The 23,154-nt window shown below is 40.5% G+C and overlaps 1 protein-coding gene across 5 annotated transcripts in view; it reads left to right on the top strand.

The window, feature by feature from the left end:
* The window catches only part of gramd2aa (GRAM domain containing 2Aa), a 110,026-nt gene that overhangs the window by 45,191 nt on the left and 41,681 nt on the right, over positions 1 to 23,154 (top strand). For all 5 annotated transcript variants that reach the window (XM_061887036.1, XM_061887039.1, XM_061887040.1 and 2 more), the window contains exons 3-4: positions 14,652 to 14,709; positions 22,032 to 22,104. In XM_061887036.1, the coding sequence (XP_061743020.1) occupies positions 14,652 to 14,709; positions 22,032 to 22,104 (131 nt within the window). The remainder of the gene's footprint in view (positions 1 to 14,651; positions 14,710 to 22,031; positions 22,105 to 23,154) is intronic.

Here is a 23,154-nt window from a genome sequence, read left to right as displayed (position 1 = left end):
CAGCGGAAGGGGAAACCTGAACACTTTCTTGACCTGCTGCCAAACAAACACAACCCGTGTCTGTTTGTGGTTGAGGACCGAGATATTCCCAGAGTAAATATCCGCCTACCTAAGCAGCAGTTATGTGCACTGACCTTCATGCCAGGTGAGGCATTGATGCATTTGGAGGTTTGGGCGGGTTTTTATGTTTAATTCACAAGCTGATAATGACATTAAACGGGGATGTTTTTCTATCCATTTTCTACCGCTTATTCCCTTTTGGGGTCGCGGGGGGCGCTGGTGCCTATCTCAGCTACAATCGGGCGGAAGGAGGCGTACACCATGGATAAGTCGCCACCTCATCACAGGGCCAACACAGATAGACAGACAACATTCACACTCACATTCACACACTAGGGCCAATTTAGTGTTGCCAATCAACCTATCCCCAGGTGCATGTCTTTGGAAGTGGGAGGAAGCCGGAGTACCCGGAGGGAACCCACGCATTCACGGGGAGAACATGCAAACTCCACACAGAAAGTTCCCGAGCCTGGATTTGAACCCAGGACTGCAGGAACTTCGTATTGTGAGGCAGACGCACTAACCCCTCTGCCACCGTGAAGCCCTGTTTTTCCATCCATCTATCCATTTTCTACCGCTTATTCCCTTTTGGGGCCGCGGGGGGCGCTGGTGCCTATCTCAGCTACAATCGGGCGGAAGGAGGCGTACACCATGGACAAGTCGCCACCTCATCGCAGGGCCAACACAGATAGACAGACAACATTCACACACTAGGGCCAATTTAGTGTTGCCAATCAACCTATCCCCAGGTGCATGTCTTTGGAAGTGGGAGGAAGCCGGAGTACCCGGAGGGAACCGACGCTGTTTTTTTGTTTTTTTTTGCAATACTTAGTTCTAAATCAAGGGTCGGCAACCTTTACCACTCAAAGAGCCATTTTGACCCGTTTCACAAAGTAAAGAAAACAATGGGAGCCACATAACTCTTTTTAAATTTATAATGAAATAATACTGCATACAGAGGTTTTTTTTTTTTTTTTGCTTTGTGTTATGTATAAACCAGGGGTCTCCGACACGCAGCCTGCACCTTAATATGAAAATTTTATGTTAGTGCGGCCCGCAAGTTTTATATGAATGCCGCTTGACAGCGTCACACCTGCCAACCGTCCCAATTTTCCTGGGAGACTCCCGAATTTCAGAGTAACTATTATTTACAACATACGCTGGTGTTCACTTAATACAATGATTTGCAAATCCTTTTCAATCCATATTCAATTAAATGCACTACAAAGACAAGATATTTGATGTTAAAATTCATAAATTTTTTTTTTTTTTTTGCAAAAGAAACTTAGATTTTCATGGCTGCAACACGTGCCAATGTAGTTGGGAAAGGGCATGTTCACCACTGTGTTACATCACCTTTTCTTTTAACAACACTCAATAAACGTTTGGGAACTGAGGAAACTACCTGTTGAAGCTTTGAAAGTGGAATTCTTTCCCATTCTTGTTTTATGTAGAGCTTCAGTCGTTCAACAGTCCGGGGTCTCCGCTGTTGTATTTTATGCTTCATAATGCGCCACACATTTTCGATGGGAGACAGGTCTGGACTGCAGGCGGGCAAGAAAAGTACCCACACTCTTTTTTTACGAAGCCACGCTGTTGTAACACGTGCTGAATGTGGCTTGGCATTGTCTTGCTGAAATAAGCAGGGGCCTCCATGAAAAAGACGGCGCTTAGATGACAGCATATGTTGTTCCAAAACCTGTATGTACCTTTCAGCATTAATGGTGCCTTCACAGATGTGTAAGTTACCCATACCTTGGGCACTAATGCACCCCCATACCATCACAGATGGTGGCTTTTAAAATTTGTGTCGATAACCATCTGGATGGTTTGCTTCCCCTTTGGTCCGGATGACATGTCGAATATTTCCAAAAACAATTTGAAATGTGGACTCGTCAGACCACAGAACACTTTTCCACTTTGCATCAGTCCATCTTAGATGATCCCCGGCAGCGTTTCTGATTGTTGTTGATAAATGGCTTTTGCTTTGAATAGTAGAGCTTTAACTTGCACTTACAGATGTAGCGACAAACTGTATTTAGTGACATTGGTTTTCTGAAGTGTTCCTGAGCCCATGTGGTGATATCCTTTAGAGATTGATTTCGGTTTTTGATACAGTGCCGTCTGAGGGATCGAAGGTCACGGTCATTCAATGTTGGTTTCCGGCCATGCCGCTTACGTGGATTGATTCCTCCAGATTCTCTGAACCTTTTGATGATACTATGGACCGTAGATGTTGAAATCCCTAAATTTCTTGCAATTGCACTTTGAGAAACGTTGTTCTTAAAGGGGAGCATTATCACCAGACCTATGCAAGCGTCAATATATACCTTGATGTTGCATAAAAAAGACCATGTATTTTTTTAACCGATTTCCAAACTCTAAATGGGTGAATTTTGGCAAATTAAACGCCTTTCTGTTTATCAGTCTTTTAGCGATGACGTCAGAACGTGACGTCACCGAGGTAACACACCCGCCATATTCATTTTCACATTACAACACCGAGTCTCAGCTCTGTTATTTTCCGTTTTTTCGACTATTTTTTGGAACCTTGGAGACATCATGCCTTGTCGGTGTGTTTTCGGAGGGTGTAACAACACTAACAGGGAGGAGGGATTCAAGTTGCACCACTGGCAAGAAATCTGCCGCCAGACCCCCATTGAATGTACCAGAGTGTCTTCACATTTGACCGGCGATGCTAAGACAGACATGGCACAGAGATGTATGGATAACCTGCAGATGCATTTGCAACGATTTAGTCAACGAAATCACAAAGGTGAGTTTTGTTGATGTTGTTGACTTATGTGCTAATCAGACATATTTATTCACGGCATGACTGCCAGGTAATTGATGCTAACATGCTACGCTAATCGATGCTAACATGTTATTTACGCTAGCTGTATGTGCATTTGAAACTAGATACCCACATTTAATGCAAAACAAACACTTACCAATCGATGGATTTAAGTTGCTCTAGTGTCACAAGATGCGAAAGTCCTGATCGTTTGGTCCGCACATTTTACCGGCGATGCTAATAAGGCAGCCATGCTATGGGCCACTTCATTAAGTGCACCCACGCTATGGCCGAATAGCGTCAATAGCTATTGGCTCAATAGCTTCAGTTTCTTCTTCAATTTCGTTTTCGCTATCTGCCACCATACTCCAACCATCTGTTTCAATACATGCGTAATCTGTTGAATCGCTTAAGCCGCTGAAATCCGAGTCTGAATCTGAGCTAATGTCGCTATATCTTGCTGTGGTAACCGCCATGTTGTTTGTATTGGCAGCACTGTATGACGTCACAGGGAAATGGATAGTGCTTTCGAAGTTAGCGAAAATAAGGCACTTTAAAGCTTTATTTAGGGATATTCCGTGACCGGTAACATTTTGAAAAAAACTTCCAAAAATACAACAAGCCATCTGGAATTGATTTTTATTGTTTTAACCCTTTTGAAATTGTGATAATGTTTCCCTTTAAACTGTTTGACTATTTGCTCACCCAATTGTGGACAAAGGGGTGTACCTCGCTCATCCTTTCTTTTGAAAGACTGAACATTTTTTGGGAAGCTGTTTTTATACCCAATCATGCCACCCACCTGTACCCAATTAGCCTGCATACCTGTGGGATGTTCCAAATAAGCGTTTGATGAGCATTCCTCAACTTTATCAGTATTTATTGCCACCTTTCCTCTTTCCTAACTTCTTTGTCACATGTTGCTGTCATCAAATTCTAAAGTTAATGATTATTTGCCCCCCCAAACATTTTTTTATCAGTTTGAACATCAAATATGTTGTCTTTGTAGCATATTCAACTGAATATGGGTTGAAAATGATTTGCAAATTATTGTATTGCATTTATATTTACATCTAACACAATTTCCCAACTCATATGCAAATGGGGTTTGCACATGTACAGCAACAATCTTATCAGTCATGTTAGATTGGTAGAATAAATTGTATTCATTTAAATTTATGGCTCCCTTTAATTTCTGCAAATTGTGAGTCTTCTCCACTCCTCTCCGTGCTAATTTCAACTCCTTCACTTATTTTGATGGACTGAGTGGGAGTCCGCAGCTACACCTGCCACCAGTGGGAAGTGTTCTCTTTCTAATTTAAGATTCAATTTAGGAGCCTTAGAGTTTGGTAATTAGGTTGAGTATTGAGCCGCACAGCCTGAGGCACTGAGTGTGTGCATGACAGCGCTTTGATGCTTTCAAGGGTGCAGGCCGCTTGGTTTGGTTTGAAACATTCTGTGGCAGATGTTCTTGTCATCTCCGTGCACTCCCATGCTGCACGCTGCAAGAAATTATATAGCTTTCACATCAGCTAATTGATTTACGGCATATTTAACAACGTCTTTGTGATTTGGGGGCTGCATTGGGCTAAAATAATTTGGCTGGGGTCCAAACACTTCTACATGTATGACATATATGTAATTGATATAGTAGATGTGTAAGTAATGTAATTGGATATTAAGAGTATGTCAAAGTTTGACTCCTACCTTGTTTACTTCCATGATGACCTTCTTAAAGTTTTGTAATCAATCAGAAATATCAAGAAGCTAAAATGTGCCAAACATGGATTCATGTGGAGAGAGTGTTTTGACATTTTACCCATCATGCTCTGGAATGGATTGAAATGGATGTAATTTTGACATTTTTTTATGGTTTTTCAACGTTTTTCATAATAACCGTAATGTTCAGTGAACAAGTTATGTGTGACTGTTTGCGTGTTGCATTTTTTTTTTTCACCATGACTAAGGAAGGTTGTTTGGATTGTGACATAAATAAATGCTGTGCTATCAAACTCAAGTACTTTTGAGTGTCATTAATCCGATTTACTCACAAGGCGGCACCTAATACTATATATATAAGTACTATGATTGTAAAAAGTTTGACTCCTACCTTGTTTACTTCCATGAAGACCTTCTTAATGCTTTGTAATCAATCAGAGATATCAAGCAGCTAAAATATGCCACACATGGATACGAGTTGAGAGAGTGTTTTGACATTTTTGTCCCATGATGCACTGGAATGGATTTAAATAGGTGTAATTTTGACACCAGTTCAATCAATTCCTTTATTGTCATTGTCATAAATAACACTTAAGTCATACATAAGTGTTATTTATGACAATGACAATAAAGGAATCGGTTGATTGATTGATTGATTGACATCTGTTATGGTGTTTTGACGTTTTTAATAATAGACATAATGTTCAGTGAACAAGTTGTGTGACTGTGTGTGTTAAGCCTTGTGTTTTTTTTACACCATGACTAGGGAAGGTTGTTTGGATGGTGCCATATAAATAAATGATGTGCTAGTAGATTTAAGTACTTTTGAGGGTCATTGATCTGATTTACTGAAATTGTCCACAAGAATAAAGCAAACGCTATATATAGTATTTTGCAAGTAATACAGTTGGATATTAAGAGTTCCGTGTGGAGAGAGTATTTTAACATTTTTCCCATCAGGCACTCAAATGGATTTAAATGGGTGTAATTTTGAAAAATGTTTATGGTGTTTCGACTTTTTAAAATATAACCATAATGTTCAGTGAGCAAGTTGTGTTATGTGTGACTATGTGTGTTAAACTTTGTCCATCTATCCATTACTGGAGCCTATCTCAGCTGCATTTGGGCGGTAGGCGGGGTACACCCTGGACAAGTCGCCACCTCATCACAGGGCCAACACAGATAAACAGACTACGGTCAATTTAGTGCTGCCAATCAACCTATCCCCAGGTGCATATCTTTGGGGGTGGGAGGGAACCGGATTACCTGGAGGGAACCCATACAGTCACTAGGAAAACATGCAAACTTCACACAGAAAGACCACGGGGATCGAACCCAGGACCTTCGTTAAACTTTGTGTTAGTTGCTTCTTTTTTTTTTGCACCATGACTAGGGAAGGTTGTTTGAATTGTGCCATATAAGTAAAAGCTGTGCTATCAGATTCAAGTATTTTTGAGGGTCTTTGATCTTATTTACTCACATTGTCCACAAGATGGAAGCAAAAATGTATAATTTAAAGACTACCTGCAATGCTTTGGTGAACTCATAATGTCTCAAGGGCCGCAGTTTGGACACCCCTGGTCTAGCCCATTAAGTCCTTAATAAAGGACATCTTCAACAGCTTAAATCTGGTCAAAATGCTGGTCCTCTCAGAGTAGTGCAGTTGTTGTTCTGCACCAGCAGTATTGATTAAGACCATGTTCAAGAGCGAAACAGATGGAAGGTGAGAGCGGCGAGCCGCGCAGGCGGTCCCCACAGTGCCGCCTGTGTTTTTAATAATCACTTGGTCTTCCCCACCTTGGAGTGCACAGCTACTGTGGAGACTATTTATAGACAGCAGCAGGAGGAGGCAACAAGAGCAGCGTGCATGAGTACTTTGGTCACAACATGAAAACGTGATTATGCAGGCGAGGGTGCAGGGGGAAGAGTTACTAGACAAGAATAAACCACAGGAAGTAAGTAATTGTTAGTGTGGTTTCACAGAGTGTGGTCTCAGGACCACATTATTACCTACACCGAGTTCCAATGTGCAAGGTATGAGGTTGTGTTTTAGTTGATTGGTCAGTGGCTGAACATGATGACAAATATACGTAACTTACACAGAACTCTCTAGAAAGGATGTAAGGGAGGCAAAGAAGAGCCAATTGGTGATGTGACGTATGCGAACGAATCTCTCTGTCATGTTTTGTGGTCACGTTCTGTTTTGTTTTGGATTCATTGGGCACTCTTGTTTGTTTTGTCACCATGCCAACCAATCAGTTCACCTGTCCTCACGACTCACGCACCTGATTCATTTAAACTCACACACCTGTTTTCAAGCACCACAGCACGACTTAAGCCTGCAGTTGCCAGGCAGTCAGCCTGGCGACACCACCGTCTTCACACCCTTGCTATCTATGCCGATGATTCATGCCCATATCTCGTTTTTAAGTAAGTTATCGCTATTCATGCCATAGAGTTAGTAAGTTTTGTTTTATGTTCATAGTTCTCCCATTGTGCGAGTTTTAGTTTTCATAGACAGGTTTTGAACCTCCACTGAGAGCGCCTTTTGTTCATACCCTTTTGTTTTTGTAATATTTTTTAGTTAAGATTAAAGATGTCATTACCTTCACGTCGTGTCCGGTCCAGTCGCTTTGCACCACGGGAAAACAAACCTCACCACAGTCCAAGTCTTGACACTCTCCTTTTGAACGTCTCTTTCGAGTGAGCGATTTACAGTTGTGCGTTTGTTTATTTATGCACATGTAGATGCAGCGTTACCCGATGAGTCATAGTTAAAAGAAACGAAACAACTTTTGGACTCACTTTTTAGTTTTTTAGTTTTTTTTATGTATTCATTTCATAATTGGATTTAGTTTTTTAGTTTATTATTCTGAAGTAGTCGGATAATCCTACACACGATGGCTTGTACAATGTTTTATTTTTTTATTATTTCCTACTAAAACTGTACAGTATACCATTATTAATATAGTACCGTGATAATAATGAGTCATATTCGGTACTATACCGTATCTGAAAAGTACCGGTCCGTCAAAATGGCAGCACACATAAGAAATACGTATGCCTGGTCAATAAATGACGCTAGCAAGCACCCGTAAGCAGGCAACACCAAAACTTTGATGTTTGATTGAGAATATAGAACACTACACTCAGCACTCGATAATCCGTCAAAATTTTTTATTACGATTTTGGTAAGCTATAAATCGGCACATATATCCCCAGAAATAGAATATATGTTGTCTCGATCGTGCTTCCCTATATAAACTTGAAAAGATGGTACAAAATATAGTTGTGTGCTGCATTTTCCACAACATAGTAAAAGACTACAGCCTGGAGCACACAGATGTGCGGTAAATTAATTTTCTCTATGGTGACAGCTGGTAGTAAATAGGGCGGTCTGCAACACTGTTGTTATCAATTGCAAACATAGTCTTAGTTGATCCCACTAATAGAACACAGATTTATACTTTTCACAAGTTAAAGTACTAATTATGTCTCTGTGCGATATAAAAAATGACTACATCGTGATATTCGGGTATACGTTCTCACGCAGTTGCTTTTACCTGCTGGCATTACACTACAGGCAGGCTCTTCCCACTCTTTGCTGTGTCTCCTTCTCACAGACAGCAAGTGCACCTCCTTACATACGTTTCAGCATTAATGGTGCCTTCACAGATGTGTAAGTTACCCATGCCTTGGGCACTAATACACCCCCATACCATCACAGATGCTGGTTTTTGAACTTTGCGCCTATAACAATCCGGATGATTCTTTTCCTCTTTGTTCCGGAGGACACCACGTCCACAGTTTCCAAACAATATTTGAAATGTCGACTCGTCAGACCACAGAACACCTTTCCACTTTGCATCAGTCCATCTTAGATGAGCTCGGGCCCAGCGACGCCAGCGGCGTGCCTTGGTGTTGTTGATAAATGGGTTTTGCTTTGCATAGCAGAGTTTTAACTTGGACTTACAGATGTTGCAACCGACTGTAGTTACTGACAGTGGTTGTATGAAGTGTTGCTGAGCCCATGTGGTGATATCCTTTACACACTGATGTCTGTTTTTGATGCAGTACCACCTGAGGGATCAAAGGTCCTTAATATCATCGCTTACGTGCAGTGATTTCTCCAGATTCTCTGAACCTTTTGATGATTTTACGGACCGTAGATGGTAAAATCCCTAAATTCCTTGCAATAGCTCGTTGAGAAATGTTGTTCTAAAACTGTTCGACAATTTGCTTACAAATTGATGACCGTCACCCCGTCCTTGTTTGTGAATTAGTTAGCATTTCATGGAAGCTGCTTTTTACCCAATCATGGCACCCATCTGTTCCCAATTACCCTGCACACCTTGGGATGTTCCAAATAAGTGTTTGATGAACATTTCTCTGCCACCTTTCCCAACTTCTTTATCACGTGTTGCTGGCATCAAATTCTAAAGTTAATGATTATTTGCAAACAAAAAAAAAACGTTTATCAGCTTGAACATTAAATATGTTGTCTTTGTAGCATATTCAACTGAATATGGGTTGAAAATGATTTGCAAATCATTGTATTCTGCTTATATTTACATCTAACACAATTTCCCAACTCATATGGAAACAGGGTTAGTACAGTTTTGGTCAATTGACTTAGTTGTGATTTCCCTCTCTGCATGACAGTTTAAAATGAGCATACTGTATATTAATGCAGTATGAACAAGAATGTAGACACATAGAATCATCATACTGCTGTGATTATATGCATCAAGTGTTCATTCAAGGCTAAGGCAAAATATCGAGATATTTATAGTGTATCGCGATATGGCCTGAAAATATTGAGATATTAAAAAAAGGCCATATCACCCAGCTCTAGTCCCAATGATTGTCTCACACACACTAGGTGTGCTGAAAATTGTCCTCTGCATTAGCACTTGTTGTTTGAGATCTTCACGGGGAAGAGGGGTGATGTCCAGCTGGCAGTGCTGTCACAGCTGTACTGTCATGTTTTAAACAGCTGCCTGATCATCATGCTGCTCTTTGACACTTGAGTCTCAGACACTTCATCATCCCTTAAAGGAAGTGACTCAAGGAGGGCTTCATTACCGACTTATTTTTAAACACTTCCTATATCCTCCTGAGAGACACTGTTTATTTGAGCAAACATGTAGGAAGAGATTCAGTGGGGCAAAAAAAGTATTTAGTCAGCAACCGATTGTGCAAGTTCTCCCACTTAAAATGATGACAGAGGTCTGTAATTTTCATCATAGGTACACTTCAACTGTGAGAGACAGAATGGGGAAAAAAAATCCAGGAATTCACATTGTAGGAATTTTAAAGAATTTATTTGTAAATTATGGTGGAAAATAAGTATTTTGTCAACCATTCAAAGCTCTCACTGATGGAAGGAGGTTTTGGCTCAAAATCTCACGATACATGGCCCCATTCATTCTTTCCTTAACACAGATCAATCGTCCTGTACCCTTAGCAGAAAAACAGCCCCAAAGCATGATGTTTCCACCCCCATGCTTCACAGTAGATATGGTGTTCTTGTAATGCAACTCAGTATTCTTCTTCTTCCAAACACGACAAGTTGAGTTTATACCAAAAAGTTCTATTTTGGTTTCATCTGACCACATGACATTCTCCCAATCCTCTGCTGTATCATCCATGTATCCATTTTGGTATAAACTCAACTCAGCGTGTTTGGAGGAAGAAGAATACTGAGTTTCATCCCAAGAACACCAAACCTACTGTGAAGCATGGGGGTGGAAACATCATGCTTTGGGGCTGTTTTTCTGCTAAGGGGACAGGACGATTGATCCGTGTTAAGGAAAGAATGAATGGGGCCATGTATCGTGAGATTTCGAGCCAGAACCTCTTTCCATCAGTGAGAGCTTTGAATGGTTGATCAAATACATATTTTCCACCATAATTTACAAATAAATTCTTTAAAATTCCTACAACGTGAATTCCTGAAATTTTTTCACATTCTGTCTCTCACAGTTGAAGTGTACCTATGATGAAAATTACAGACCTCTGTCATCATTTTAAGTGGGAGAACTTGCACAATAGGTGGCTGACTAAATACTTTTTTGCCCCACTGTATATCATCAGACCTAAAGGCGAAACTTATTTTCTTGCACCTTTTCAGTATTAAACGATAAACTGGGGAAAGCTGCCCTTTTTCCGGATATTATTTTGTACCTGCACTGACATCTTCTCCACTCTGACCCAGCAATAGAACAGAGAGAAACTCACCAAAAAACTGTGGCTCAGGGTCAAGGGTCACACTCTTCTTTTTTTACCCGTGGGAGGGAAGGTGACGGACAGGCAGGGCTGAACTTCAAGACACTGTCGTGAATACAAAAAAGGGTCACGGTTCAAGGAGAATACTAATGTGCTGTTGTGGTATCATGCTGAATCATCAAACAGCCTAGCAGGGACAAAGCTTATAAGGGGATTTGTGTTTGCTCTATAGCACCATTTTGTTTTTGTTTTTTTTACTGCGTTTCACCTAGCCAGTATGTCCTACAGGACGGATTGACCTTTTCAGTAATTTCAAAACCCAAAACCAGTCAAGTTGGCACGCTGTGTAAATCGTAAATAAAAACAGAATACAATGATTTCCAAGTCCTTTTCAACCTATATTCAATTGAATAGACTGCAAAGACAAGATACTTAACGTTCAAAATGGAAAACGTTGTTATTTTTTTGCGAATATTAGGTCAGTTGTAATTTGATGCCTGCAACATGTTTCAAAAAAGCTGTCACAAGTGGCAAAAAACGACTGAGAAAGTTGAGGAATGCTCATCAAACACGTATTTGGGACATCCCACAGGTTAACAGGCTAATTGGGAACAAATCGGTGCCATGATTAGGTATAAAACCAGCTGCCCTGAAATGTAAACAAGGATGGGGCGAGGGTCACCACTTTGTGAAAAATCGTAAAAGAGTTAAAGAACAACACTTCTCAACGAGCTACTGCAAGGAATTTAGGGATTTCGCCATCTACGCTCTGTAATACCATCAAAAGGTTCAGAGAATCTGGAGAAATCACTGCACGTAAGCAGCAAGGCTGAAAACCAACATTGAATGCCCATGACCTTCGATCCCTCAGGCGGTACCGCATCAAAAAGTGACATCAGTGTGTAAAGGATATCACCACACTTCAGAATACCACTGTCAGTAATTACAGATGGTAGCTACATCTGTAAGTGCAATTTAAAACTCAACTACGCAAAGCGAAAGCCATTCATCAACAACACCCACGAACGCCCCTGTCTTCGCTGAGCCCGAGCTCATCTAAGATGGACTGATGCAAAGTGGAAAAGTGTTCTGTGGTCTAAGAGTCCACATTTAAAATTGCGTTTGGAACCTGTGGACGTTGTTTCCTCCGGAACAAAGTGGAAAAGAACCATCTGGATTGTTATAGGCGCAAAGTTGAAAAGCCAGCATCTGTGATGGTATGGGGGTGTATTAGTACCCAAGGCACGGGTAGCTTACACATCTGTGAAGGCACCATTAATGCTGAAAGGTACATACAGGTTTTGGAGAAACATATGTTGCCATCCAAGCAACGTCTTTTTCATGGACGCCCCTGCTTATTTCAGCAAGACAATGCCAAGCCACGTGTTACAACAGTGTGGCTTCATATAAAAAGAGTGCGGGTACTGGACTGGCCTGCCTGTAGTCCAGACCTGTCTCCCATTGAAAATGTGTGGCGCATTATGAAGCGTCAATTACAACAAAGGAGACCCCGGACTTTTGAACAACTTAAACTGTACATCAAGCAAGAACGGAAAATAATTCCTCCTGAAAAGCTTCTAAAATTGGTTTCCTCAGTTCCCAAACATTTACTGAGTGGTGTTTAAAGGAAAGGCCATGTAACACGGTGGTAAAAAAAAAAAAAATACCCCCACCAACATTTTTGCAATGTGTTGCAGCCATTAAATTCTAAGTTAATGATTATTTGGGGGGAAAAAAAAAAAGTTTCTCAGTTTGAACATTAAAAATCTTGTCTTTGCAGTCTATTCAATCGAATATAAGTTGAAAAGGATTTGCAAATCATTGCATTCTGTTTTTATATACGATTTACACAACATGCCAACATCACTGGTTTGCAGTTTTGTACTTCTAATAATACCCCATTAATTAAAAAAAAATCATAATTTAAAGTATTTTTCCTTTTTTTTTTTTTTTTTTTTGTTGCTCATTGTTGTAAACTCCACTAAATCATCATAAGTAAAAGGCTTCTGCAAGGCAGTGTCCAAAATAAGGCAGTAATAAAGAATAAACCTGCGTTATTTAATGGACTTTCCCTTGCACTCTGTGAGCAGTCACACGATATAACCCCGCAGAGGGGCTGGATCCATAAACACCGCGCCACCATCCAGTGTTTTCCGCTGCACACACACACTCGGTTAGATTCAGCAGGACAAAAAAGGAAGTCATTTTCCATTTTAGTTGTTTTTTTCCACCTGCAATTTTCATTTTGCTTGTTTAATTCCCTCTTGTTAACATTTCCCTTCAAGGGCTGATTATACAGTATTGCATGTGCAATGGATGGAGGTATCCCGCTGTGACATCTGTCGCACTATTTCAATACCGCAACACCCCCCCCCCCCCCCCCCCATAGGGTTCTATGATGTTTATGCATGTTCATGTTTTGTGACAATAAAAATCAACACCACGGGTGATCCACCGTTGTTGCCACGGTTTGTGTGCACAGGCTTAATATCAGTCTCTGATTTGGCTGGGTGTGACAGCTTGCACCTGCAGCCTGCACACACTAATGATTAGCTTGTCGTGTGGAGGCATGCCCACAATGCAACGCTCACGTTAGACACACACACACACACACACACACACAAACACACATGTAAACAAGGGCTAACCGCACTATTTGCCAGGCTGCCGATATAGCACTCTAATAGACCACAAATAACCATGTTCACGTACAGCAGGGGTCACCAACCTTTTTGAAACCAAGAGCTACTTCTTGGGTACTGATTAATGCGAAGGGCTACCAGTTTGATACACACTTAAAAAAATTGCCAGAAATAGCCAATTTACCTTTAATAAATAAATCTATATGTATATATATTTTTATATTTATATATAAATCTATATATAAATATATATATATTTTAAAAATGGGTATTTCTGTCTGTCATTCCGTCGTACATTTTTTTTCCTTTTACGGAAGGTTTTTTGTAGAGAATAAATGACGAAAAAAAAACCTTAATTGAATGGTTTAAAAGAGGAGAAAAGAGGAAAAAAAATTACATTTTGAAACATAGTTAATCTTCAATTTCGACTCTTTAAAATTCAAAATTCAACCGAAAAAAAAAGAAAAGAAAAACTAGCTATTTTGAATCTTTTTGAAAAAAATAATTTATGGAAGATCATTAGTAATTTTTCCTGATTAAGATTAATTTTTGAATTTTGATGACATGTTTTAAATAGGTTAAAGTCCAATCTGCATTTTGTTAGAATATTTAACAAATTGGACCAAGCTATATTTCTAACAAACATTTTAAAAATAAATTCAAAAGACTTCAAAATAAGAGTTAAATTTGATTCTAAAGATTTTCTAGATTTGCCAGAATATTTTTTTTAAATTTTAATCATTATAAGTTTGAAGAAATATTTCACAAATATTCTTCGTTGAAAAAACAGAAACTAAAATGAAGAATTAAATTAAAATGTATTTATTATTCTTGACAAGAAAAAAAAAAAATTTACTTGAACATTGATTTAAATTGTCAGGAAAGAAGAGGAAGGAATTGAAAAGGTAAAAAGGTATATGTGTTTGAAAATCTTAAAATAATTTTTAAGGTTGTATTTTTTCTCTAAAATTGTCTTTCTGAAAGTTATAAGAAGCAAAGTAAAAAAATAAATGAATTTATTTAAACAAGTGAAGACCAAGTTTTTAAAATATTTTTTTGGATTTTCAAATTCTATTTGAGTTTTGTCTCTCTTAGAATTAAAAATATCGAGCAGACCCCTGACGTACAGTCTATCTGTTGATTTTGTGATGAGTTTTACAGCTGCAGAAAATCCAATAATAAATCAGCCTTTTGTTGTTCCTTGCCAGGTTTCAGCTGATTGAAGAGCTGTCTTATGAAGATGTGAAAAAATGTTACCGTGGCTCGGTGAGTTTCATCCCCTTGTTTGTGTTTTCTCTGAGTGTGTGTGTGTGTGTGTGTGTGTGTGTGTGTGTGTGTGTGTGTGTGTGTGTGTGTTCCTCCCTTAATTAGAACTTGCTGTATTCCCCCATTTTGCTCAGCCTGGGTAATACTCAAACACAAAACAAAACAAACAGCTCCACAAATGTCAATATAAGGAGAGCAAAGCGAGTCACCATGATTACTTTAAATATTTTCATCAAATGTGTGCCCGATTGACTTTCTTTATACTGTTTACAGACACTAATACACGGGTTCCCAAACTGATCCGGTCCGCCAGTGTCCAAAATCCGACCCGCAAGAAGTCCCAAGTAAAAAAAATAATTAAATTGTTAAATTAAAAAAAGTTGTTTTAATTCATTTATTTTTTTTGTATTTTTTAAAATTTAAATCTGTTCTTTTTAATCCATTTTCTACCGCTTGTTACTCTCGGTGTCTCATAGCCGCTTAAGCAAATTTTATGGTCTAAAAATGCATTTTCCCATCGATAAAGAGACATCATCGTGCTCAGAATATATATATATATATATATATATATATATATATATATATATATATATATATATATATATATATATATATATATATACACAGTCATGGTCAAAAGTTTAAATACACTTGTAAAGAACATAATGTCATGGCTGTCTTGAGTTTCCAATCATTATTTTATAAATATTTTTTTGTGATAGAGTGATTGGAGCACATACTTGTTGGTCACAAAAAACATTCATGAAGTTTGGTTCTTTTTGGATTTTATTATGGGTCTACTGAAAATGTGACCAAATCTGCTGGGTCAAAAGTATACATACAGCAATGTTCATAGAATAGAATAGAATAGAGTTTTATTGTCATTATTGCAATGAACAGGTTCAAAGAACAACGAAATTGGAGCAGCTCCTCCTAAGGTGCATATACAATATGGTAGTATAAATAGTAAAAAAAAGATAGAGATGACAGATGTATCTATGTATATGTATCCACACAGATGCATATCTGCATGCATATTAATATATATACACACATACATAAAACATTATTGCACATTGTAGTCCGAAAAAATAGAAAAACCATCCATCCATCCATTTTCTACCGCTTATTCCCTTTCGGGGTCACGGGGGGCGCTGGCGCCTATCTCAGCTACAATCGGGCGGAAGGCAGGGTACCCTGGACAAGTCGCCACCTCATCGCAGGGCCAACACAGATAGACAGACAACATTCACACTCACATTCATAAACTAGGGCCAATTTAGTGTTGCCAATCAACCTATCCTCAGGTGCATGTCTTTGGAAGTGGGAGGAAGCCGGAGTACCCGGAGGGAACCCACGCATTCACGGGGAGAACATGCAAACTCCACACAGAAAGATCCCGAGCCTGGATTTGAACCCAGGACTGCAGGACCTTCGTATTGTGAGGCAGACGCACTAACCCCTCTGCCACCGTGAAAATAGGAAAACATTTAAACATTACACATGAGGACATGATGGACATATTGTGCTCACTCAGTGCCTGTTTAATGCTACTATGGCTCTTGGGTAAAAGCTATTTTTTAGTCTATTGGTGCTCGCTTTTAGCACCCTGTAGCGTCTGCCTGAGGGTAGCAGTTCCAGGTGGCTGTGCCCGGGGTGGAATGGGTCTTTCAGGATGCTCTGTGCTTTCCTGAGACAGCGGGAGCTGTACAGGTCAGCCAGGGGGGGGAGGGGGCATCCGATTAACTTCTGGGCGGTCTTTATGACTCTCTGGAGCGCCGTTCTCTCTGCGGCCGTGCAGCTGCTGAACCACACGCAGATGCAGTAGGTCAGGATGCTCTCAATGGAGCACCGGTAGAAGGACACCAGCAGTTCCTGTGAGAGGTGGTTGTTCCTGAGTATTCTCAGGAAGTGCAGTCTCTGGTGTGCCTTCTTGATGGTAGCCGTGGTGTTGGTGCTCCAGGATAGGTCGTCGGCCAGGTGGACTCCCAGGGAGCGGAAGTCGGAGACCCTCTCCACACAGTCACCACTGATGATCAGGGGCAGGATGTCCGTTTTTTTCCTCCTGAAGTCTATGACCAGCTCCTTGGTCTTGGAGGTGTTCAGGGCCAGGTTGTTGACTTTGCACCAATCCGACAGCTTCTCCACCTCATCCCAATATGCAGCCTCGTCTCCCTCCGAGATGAGCCCCACTACGGTGGTGTCATCCGCAAATTTGATGATGGAGTTGCTGGAGTGGGCAGGTGTGCAGTCGTGTGTGTAGATGGAGTAGAGAAGGGGGCTCAGCACGCAGCCTTGTGGAGAGCCGGTACTGAGGTGCAGGCTTGATGACATGTGGCGACCCAACTGCACCCTCTGGGGGCGGTTGGATAAGAAGTCCTTAATCCACATGCAGATGGAGTTCGAGAGACCCAGGTCTGACAGTTTGGACACCAGTCTATCAGGAATAATGGTGTTAAATGCCGAACTATAATCCACAAAAAGCAGCCGCACGTAGCTCCCCCCCGTCTCCAGGTGACCCAGGGAGGAGTGTAGGGCTGTGGCGATGGCGTCCTCTGTGGACCTGTTGGCTCTGTAGGCAAACTGGTGTGGGTCGAGCTCAGGAGGGAGGACTGAGGTGATATGGGTCCGTACCAGCTTCTCGAAGCACTTCATAGCTATAGATGTAAGTGCAACTGGACGGTAGTCATTCAGACATCTGACAGAGTAAAGTGCCCTCTTTGGGGATTGTAAAAGAGATCCATCTGGATTCATCAACTTAATTCTAAACACATCTTCACAAAAAAAGAAATCTTTAACATCAATATTTATGGAACATGTCCACAAAAAATCCAGCTGTCAACACTGAATATTGCCTTGTTGCATTTCTTTTCACAGTTTATGAACTTACATTCATGTTGAAGTATTATTCAATAAATATATTTATAAAGGATTTTTGAATTGTTGCTATTTTTAGAATATTTAAAAAAAAATCTCACGTACCCCTTGGCTTACCTTCAAGTACCCCCAGGGGTATGCGTACCCCCATTTGAGAACCACTGTTCTAGCATGATGATGACCACCAAACACATGTCAAAAGTGGTAAAAGAATGGCTAAATCTGACAATGCTGAAGAAAAAAGTCCATGTCAGAAAACCAACACATTTGGCTGAACTGCACCAATTTTGTCAAGAAGAGTGGTCAAAAATTCTACCAGAAGCTTGTGGATGGCTACCAAAAGCGTCTTATTGCAGTGAAACTTGCCAAGGGACATGTAACCAAATATTAACATTGCTGTATGTTAGGGGTGTCCAAGTGCGGCCCGGGGGCCATTTGCGGCCCGCAGGTAATTTTTTAACGGCCCCACGGCACATTTTAAAAATACGATTGAAAAATGTTTAAAACGTAAAAAGTGATACAAAGGAGCAAACGGGTGAAATGTAACAATAAATGTTGCAATGTTTACTCTAATAACACAAAGCTGCCATGCAGGCTGTTTCTTTCTTTAAGAAATAATAATGAATCAAAATCAATGTCATTTTGAATTATTGACCTATTCAAGGCTCCAATTACGTCACGTTAAATTTTCCACTTTGAGATATTTTTTGGGGGGAAAATGTTGCATATTTTGTCTTTGCCATATAAAAAACTGAGCTGTTTTTTAAAGAAGGGCCTAAAATGAAGGAACAAAAAACATAAACAACAATAAAACATATAATTGACGGATAGATCTGAAGTTGATCTCAAAATTATTGTGTTAAAATTAGACAGTAAAAAAACTGTATAATTTATTTTCTAACACTTTAATGAGTAGGACCCTTTTGGATCCCCAATATTTTAGTGTGATTTGTTTTTTAATCTCATTGCTCTAAAAATAATAATTAATTCAAATCAATGGTGTTATGAATTATTGAACTTTTTAATGCTCCAATTATTATATGATCTAAAATATTCCAGTTAAAAAAAAATATTGCATATTTTTTTGTGTGACAAAAAGAGCATACTACTTAAATTTTTAAAATCATTATATTGACAGATAAACCTAATGTTGATATAGAGATTTATAACTTGAATAATAATAAAAAAATATTACTGAATAATTAAACATTTTTTATATTTTTTTTTTACCAAAACCCTTTGGCGTTCCTGAGATCAAGCCTGAGTGGAGGCTGAAATTTATATTTTTTTATACATATATTGTATTGTTTTTTTAAAATGAAAAATATAAAATGGTCCCCGCTTGCTTTGATTTTTCAGTGTGCGGCCCTCAGTGGATAAAGTTTGGACACCCCTGCTGTATGTATACTTTTGACCCAGCAGATGTGGTCATATTTTCAGTAGACCCATAAAAAATTCATAAAAGAACCAAACTTCATGAATGTTTTGTGACCAACAAGTATGTGCTCCAACCACTTGATCACACAAAAAATAAGAGTTGTAGAAATTATGGGAAACTCAAGACAGCCATGACATTCAATACCATGAACCGATTTACGTGGACCCCGACTTAAACAAGTGAAGTGAAGTAAATTATATTTATATAGCGCTTTTCTCTAGTGACTCAAAGCGCTTTTACATAGTGGAACCCAATATCTAAGTTAAATTTAAACCAGTGTGGGTGGCACTGAGAGCATTTAGTTAAAGTGCCTTGCCCAAGGACACAACGGCAGTGACTAGGATGGCGGAAGCGGGGATTGAACCTGGAACCCTCAAGTTGCTGGCACGGTCACTCTACCAACCGAGCTATATAAATTCAAAAATATAGTAACAAGTTGAAAATGTACTCGGGTGTTACCATTTAGTGGTCAATTATATGGAATATGTACTGTACTGTGCAATCTACTAATATAAGTTTCAATCAATCAAAACATTATAGTCTTTACACGTGTATGTAAACTTTTGATCACGACTGTATGTTAGCGGTATAAACCATACTTGCCAACCTTGAGACCTCCGATTTCGGGAGGTGGGGGTGGGGGGCGTGGTTAAGAGGGGAGGAGTATATTTACATCTACAATACACCAACTCGAGTATTTCATATATATTTCATACATATATATATATATGAAATACTTTAATTTCAGTGAATTCTAGCTATATCTATTTATTTTATTTTATATATAAATAAAATAAATAGTTGAATTTCAGACGGCATCTATCAAATACACGGTAATAAAAACACAGTTGTTCTACTAACTGTACTGTGCTTGCTGGTTACTAAAAAAACAAAAACAACACTTACCTTTCACTATTTGAGTAACCTTTGTTCTGCCATTTGGGTACTGGCGAGAGTCACTTGCCGTCAGGTGCGCAACACCACGTAAATCGTTGGCCAATCAAAAAGCAACCCCATATAACGCCATAGCCAACATTCACCAGGAGATGGCAACAGACAACATAGAATCACTCTATTACAGACGGCGTCGCCATGGCTGTAACTTCCTCCTTCTTCTGCTTCGTCTCCTTGTGTGTGCAGTTTTTTATTAGAATCCGTAGATGTTGTAACGTGTTTGGGCAGGCAAGCTGTGTATATAGTGGGAAAGCGGACGTGAAAACAGGCTGTCCCCACTCAGGTCCGCATGGAGCTGGAGGGGGCGTGGCCTCCAGCTCCGGCTAAATTTCGGGAGATTTTTGGGAGCAAATTTCTTCCGGGAGGTTTTCGGGAGAGGCGCTGAATTTCGGGAGTCTCCCGGAAAATCCGGGAGGGTTGGCAAGTATGGTATAAACCAGGGGTGCCCACACCTTTTCTGCAGGCGAGCTACTTTTCAATTGACCAACTTGAGGGGATCTACCTCATTTATATATATCATTTATATTTATTTATTTATGAAAGAGACATTTTTGTAAACAAGTTAAATGTGTTTAATGATAATACAAGCATGTGTAACACATATAGATGTCTTTCTTTCACGAAGACAAGAATATAAATTGGTGTATTACCTGATTCTGATGACTTGCATTGATTGGAATCAGACAGTAATGATGATAACGCCCACATTTTCAAATGGAGGAGAAAAAAAGTTGTCCTTTCTGTACAATACCACATGAAAGTGGTTGGTTTTTGGCATCTAATTCATCCAGCTTCCATACACTTTACAAGAAAAACATTGGCGGCAAATTCCATAGCTTGCTTGATTGACATTCACGGCACCCGAGGGTCTTGTGAGATGACGCTGGCTGCTGCCAGTTCATTATTATGAGAAAATGACAGAGAGGAAGGCGAGAAACACTTTTTATTTCAACAGACTTTCGCGCCGTCCCTTCCGTCAAAACTCTAAAGGCCGACTGCACATTTCCTATCTTCACAATAAAAGCCCTGCTTCATGCTGCCTGCGCTAACAAAATAAGAGTCTCGGAAAGCTGGCGTGCACAAGTGATGTGCACGCCAGCTTTCTGAGGGATCGCTTGTGCACGCCAGTTTTCCGAGACTCTGTATTTAGTTAGCGCAGACAGCATGAGGCAGGGCTTTTATTGTGAAGATAGGAAATGTGCAGTCGGCTTTTAGAGTTTTGACGGAAGGTACGGCGCGAGAGTCTGTTGAAATAAAAAGTGTTTTTCGCCTTCCTCTCGGTCATATTTTAATAATAATGATCTTGCAGCAGCCAGCGTCATCTCACAAGACCCTCCGGTACCGTGAATGTCCTTTAAGTGACGTCTTGGTGAAGATTGATGATCACAAATTTTTAGGTCTATTTTTTTTTAAAGCCTGGCTGGAGATCGACTGACACACCCCCCGCGGTCGACTGGTAGCTCGCGATCGACGTAATGGGCACCCCTGGTATAAACCGACGTAATAAGTCAGTGTGGGATAAATTCAATAACTCCATATCAGTGTAGAAAGGAGCAGCCTCGCGCTAATAATAGAAGTGAGCCAGTCAAAGTAGAGAAGGACAACACAGACACGGAGAGAGAGAGTTTGAGTGGGGAGGGTGTGTTTCCAGCTTTGACTGGTGAAGGTGTGTGAAGAGTCGAGTCACCAAAGTAGTTTTAGAGACAGAGCAGCTCGACCCGAGGATGGTTGCGTTCCCGTAGTCGTGTGTGTTTCCAGTCAGTAGCCAGGTGTGTGTTTTCTGCCGACCGGACCCCGTCACCTGTACTGACCCGCTCCAGGGCAACAGTGTGTGTCTTGCAGCGACTTGTTTCAGGCCATGGATGAGTGTGTGTGTGTGTACGGCGCCAACGTGCTGAGCCTGGTGCAGAGCTCGCCGCCTTTGCGGGAGAGGGTGGTGTCGGCGGTGAGCCGGGTTGGAGCGGCCGGCGGCTGGAGAGGGGGCGCCAGCGCCGGTTCTGGCGGCGTGCGGGCCAAGGAGCTGCTCATGACTCTGCCCTGTCCCTCTGCACAGACTGTCAGCAAGTACAACTCGCAGTACCACAAACTGTTCCAGTGTGTGCCCAAGGATGAGCTCCTCATGAAAGGTAACACTCTAACCTTGTCATACATGTTGCGTCCTAGCTCATCATCACAAAGGTCATCTAAATCGCCAGCCATACTCTATTTTTGTATTTTTCCTGATTGTCATCAATCATCATATCCAGTAGAACAGTGTTTTTCAACCACTGTGAGATACAGTCCAGTGTACACCTACAGTGGGGCAAAAAAGTATTTAGTCAGCCACCGATTGTGCAAGTTCTCCCACTTAAAATGATGACAAAGGTCTGTAATTTTCATCATAGGTACACTTCAACTGTGAGAGACAGAATGTGGAAAAAAAAATCCAGGAATTCACACTGTAGGAATTTTAATGAATTTATTTGTAAATTATGGTGGAAAATAAGTATTTGGTCAACCATTCAAAGCTCTCACTGATGGAAGGAGGTTTTGGCTTAAAATCTCACGATACATGGCCCCATTCATTCTTTCCTTAACACGGATCAATCGTCCTGTCCCCTTAGCAGAAAAACAGCCCCAAAGCATGATGTTTCCACCCCCATGCTTCACAGTAGGTGTGGTGTTCTTGGGATGCAACTCAGTATTCTTCTTCGTCCAAACACGACAAGTTGAGTTTATACCAAAATGGATACATGGAGCGCTGGGACGGAGAGGCTTTGCGGTGTCTTGGCTGGGTGAGCAGGTGTCGGACACCTCAGTCTCCTTGGACGTATCCTCGCTCATCCATGCGGACTGGACACTGGCCGAGAGTGGAGTCGGCTGTCTTGGTTGCTTTGTTGGGTCTGCTCCTGTCTCTGGCCATCCTCCCTCCACCCCAGCGGACGATGGCGTGAAACACCGCAGAGGCCACCACAGTGGATATGTTTCTTTTACTTTTTATTCATAGCTGTATGTAGAAGTGTCTGGTTGTATCTGCTGCTTTAATGTCTTTAATGTCCTATGTGTTCTTTGATGTTTCCCTCTTACACACATGTAAGAGGGATGTGTACTATGGCTATGAGTTGTTGTTTTTGTCCCTTGGCCTCAGTCTGCACCCCCTCTCCTGGGCCCAGGCTGAGACCGATTTTTTTAATTTT

Source organism: Nerophis ophidion, linkage group LG25, assembly GCF_033978795.1.
Source record: "Nerophis ophidion isolate RoL-2023_Sa linkage group LG25, RoL_Noph_v1.0, whole genome shotgun sequence".
Lineage (NCBI taxonomy): Eukaryota > Metazoa > Chordata > Actinopteri > Syngnathiformes > Syngnathidae > Nerophis > Nerophis ophidion.
The sequence above is the reverse complement of the archived record's forward strand: the minus strand, read 5'-3'. Positions and strand labels throughout refer to the sequence as shown.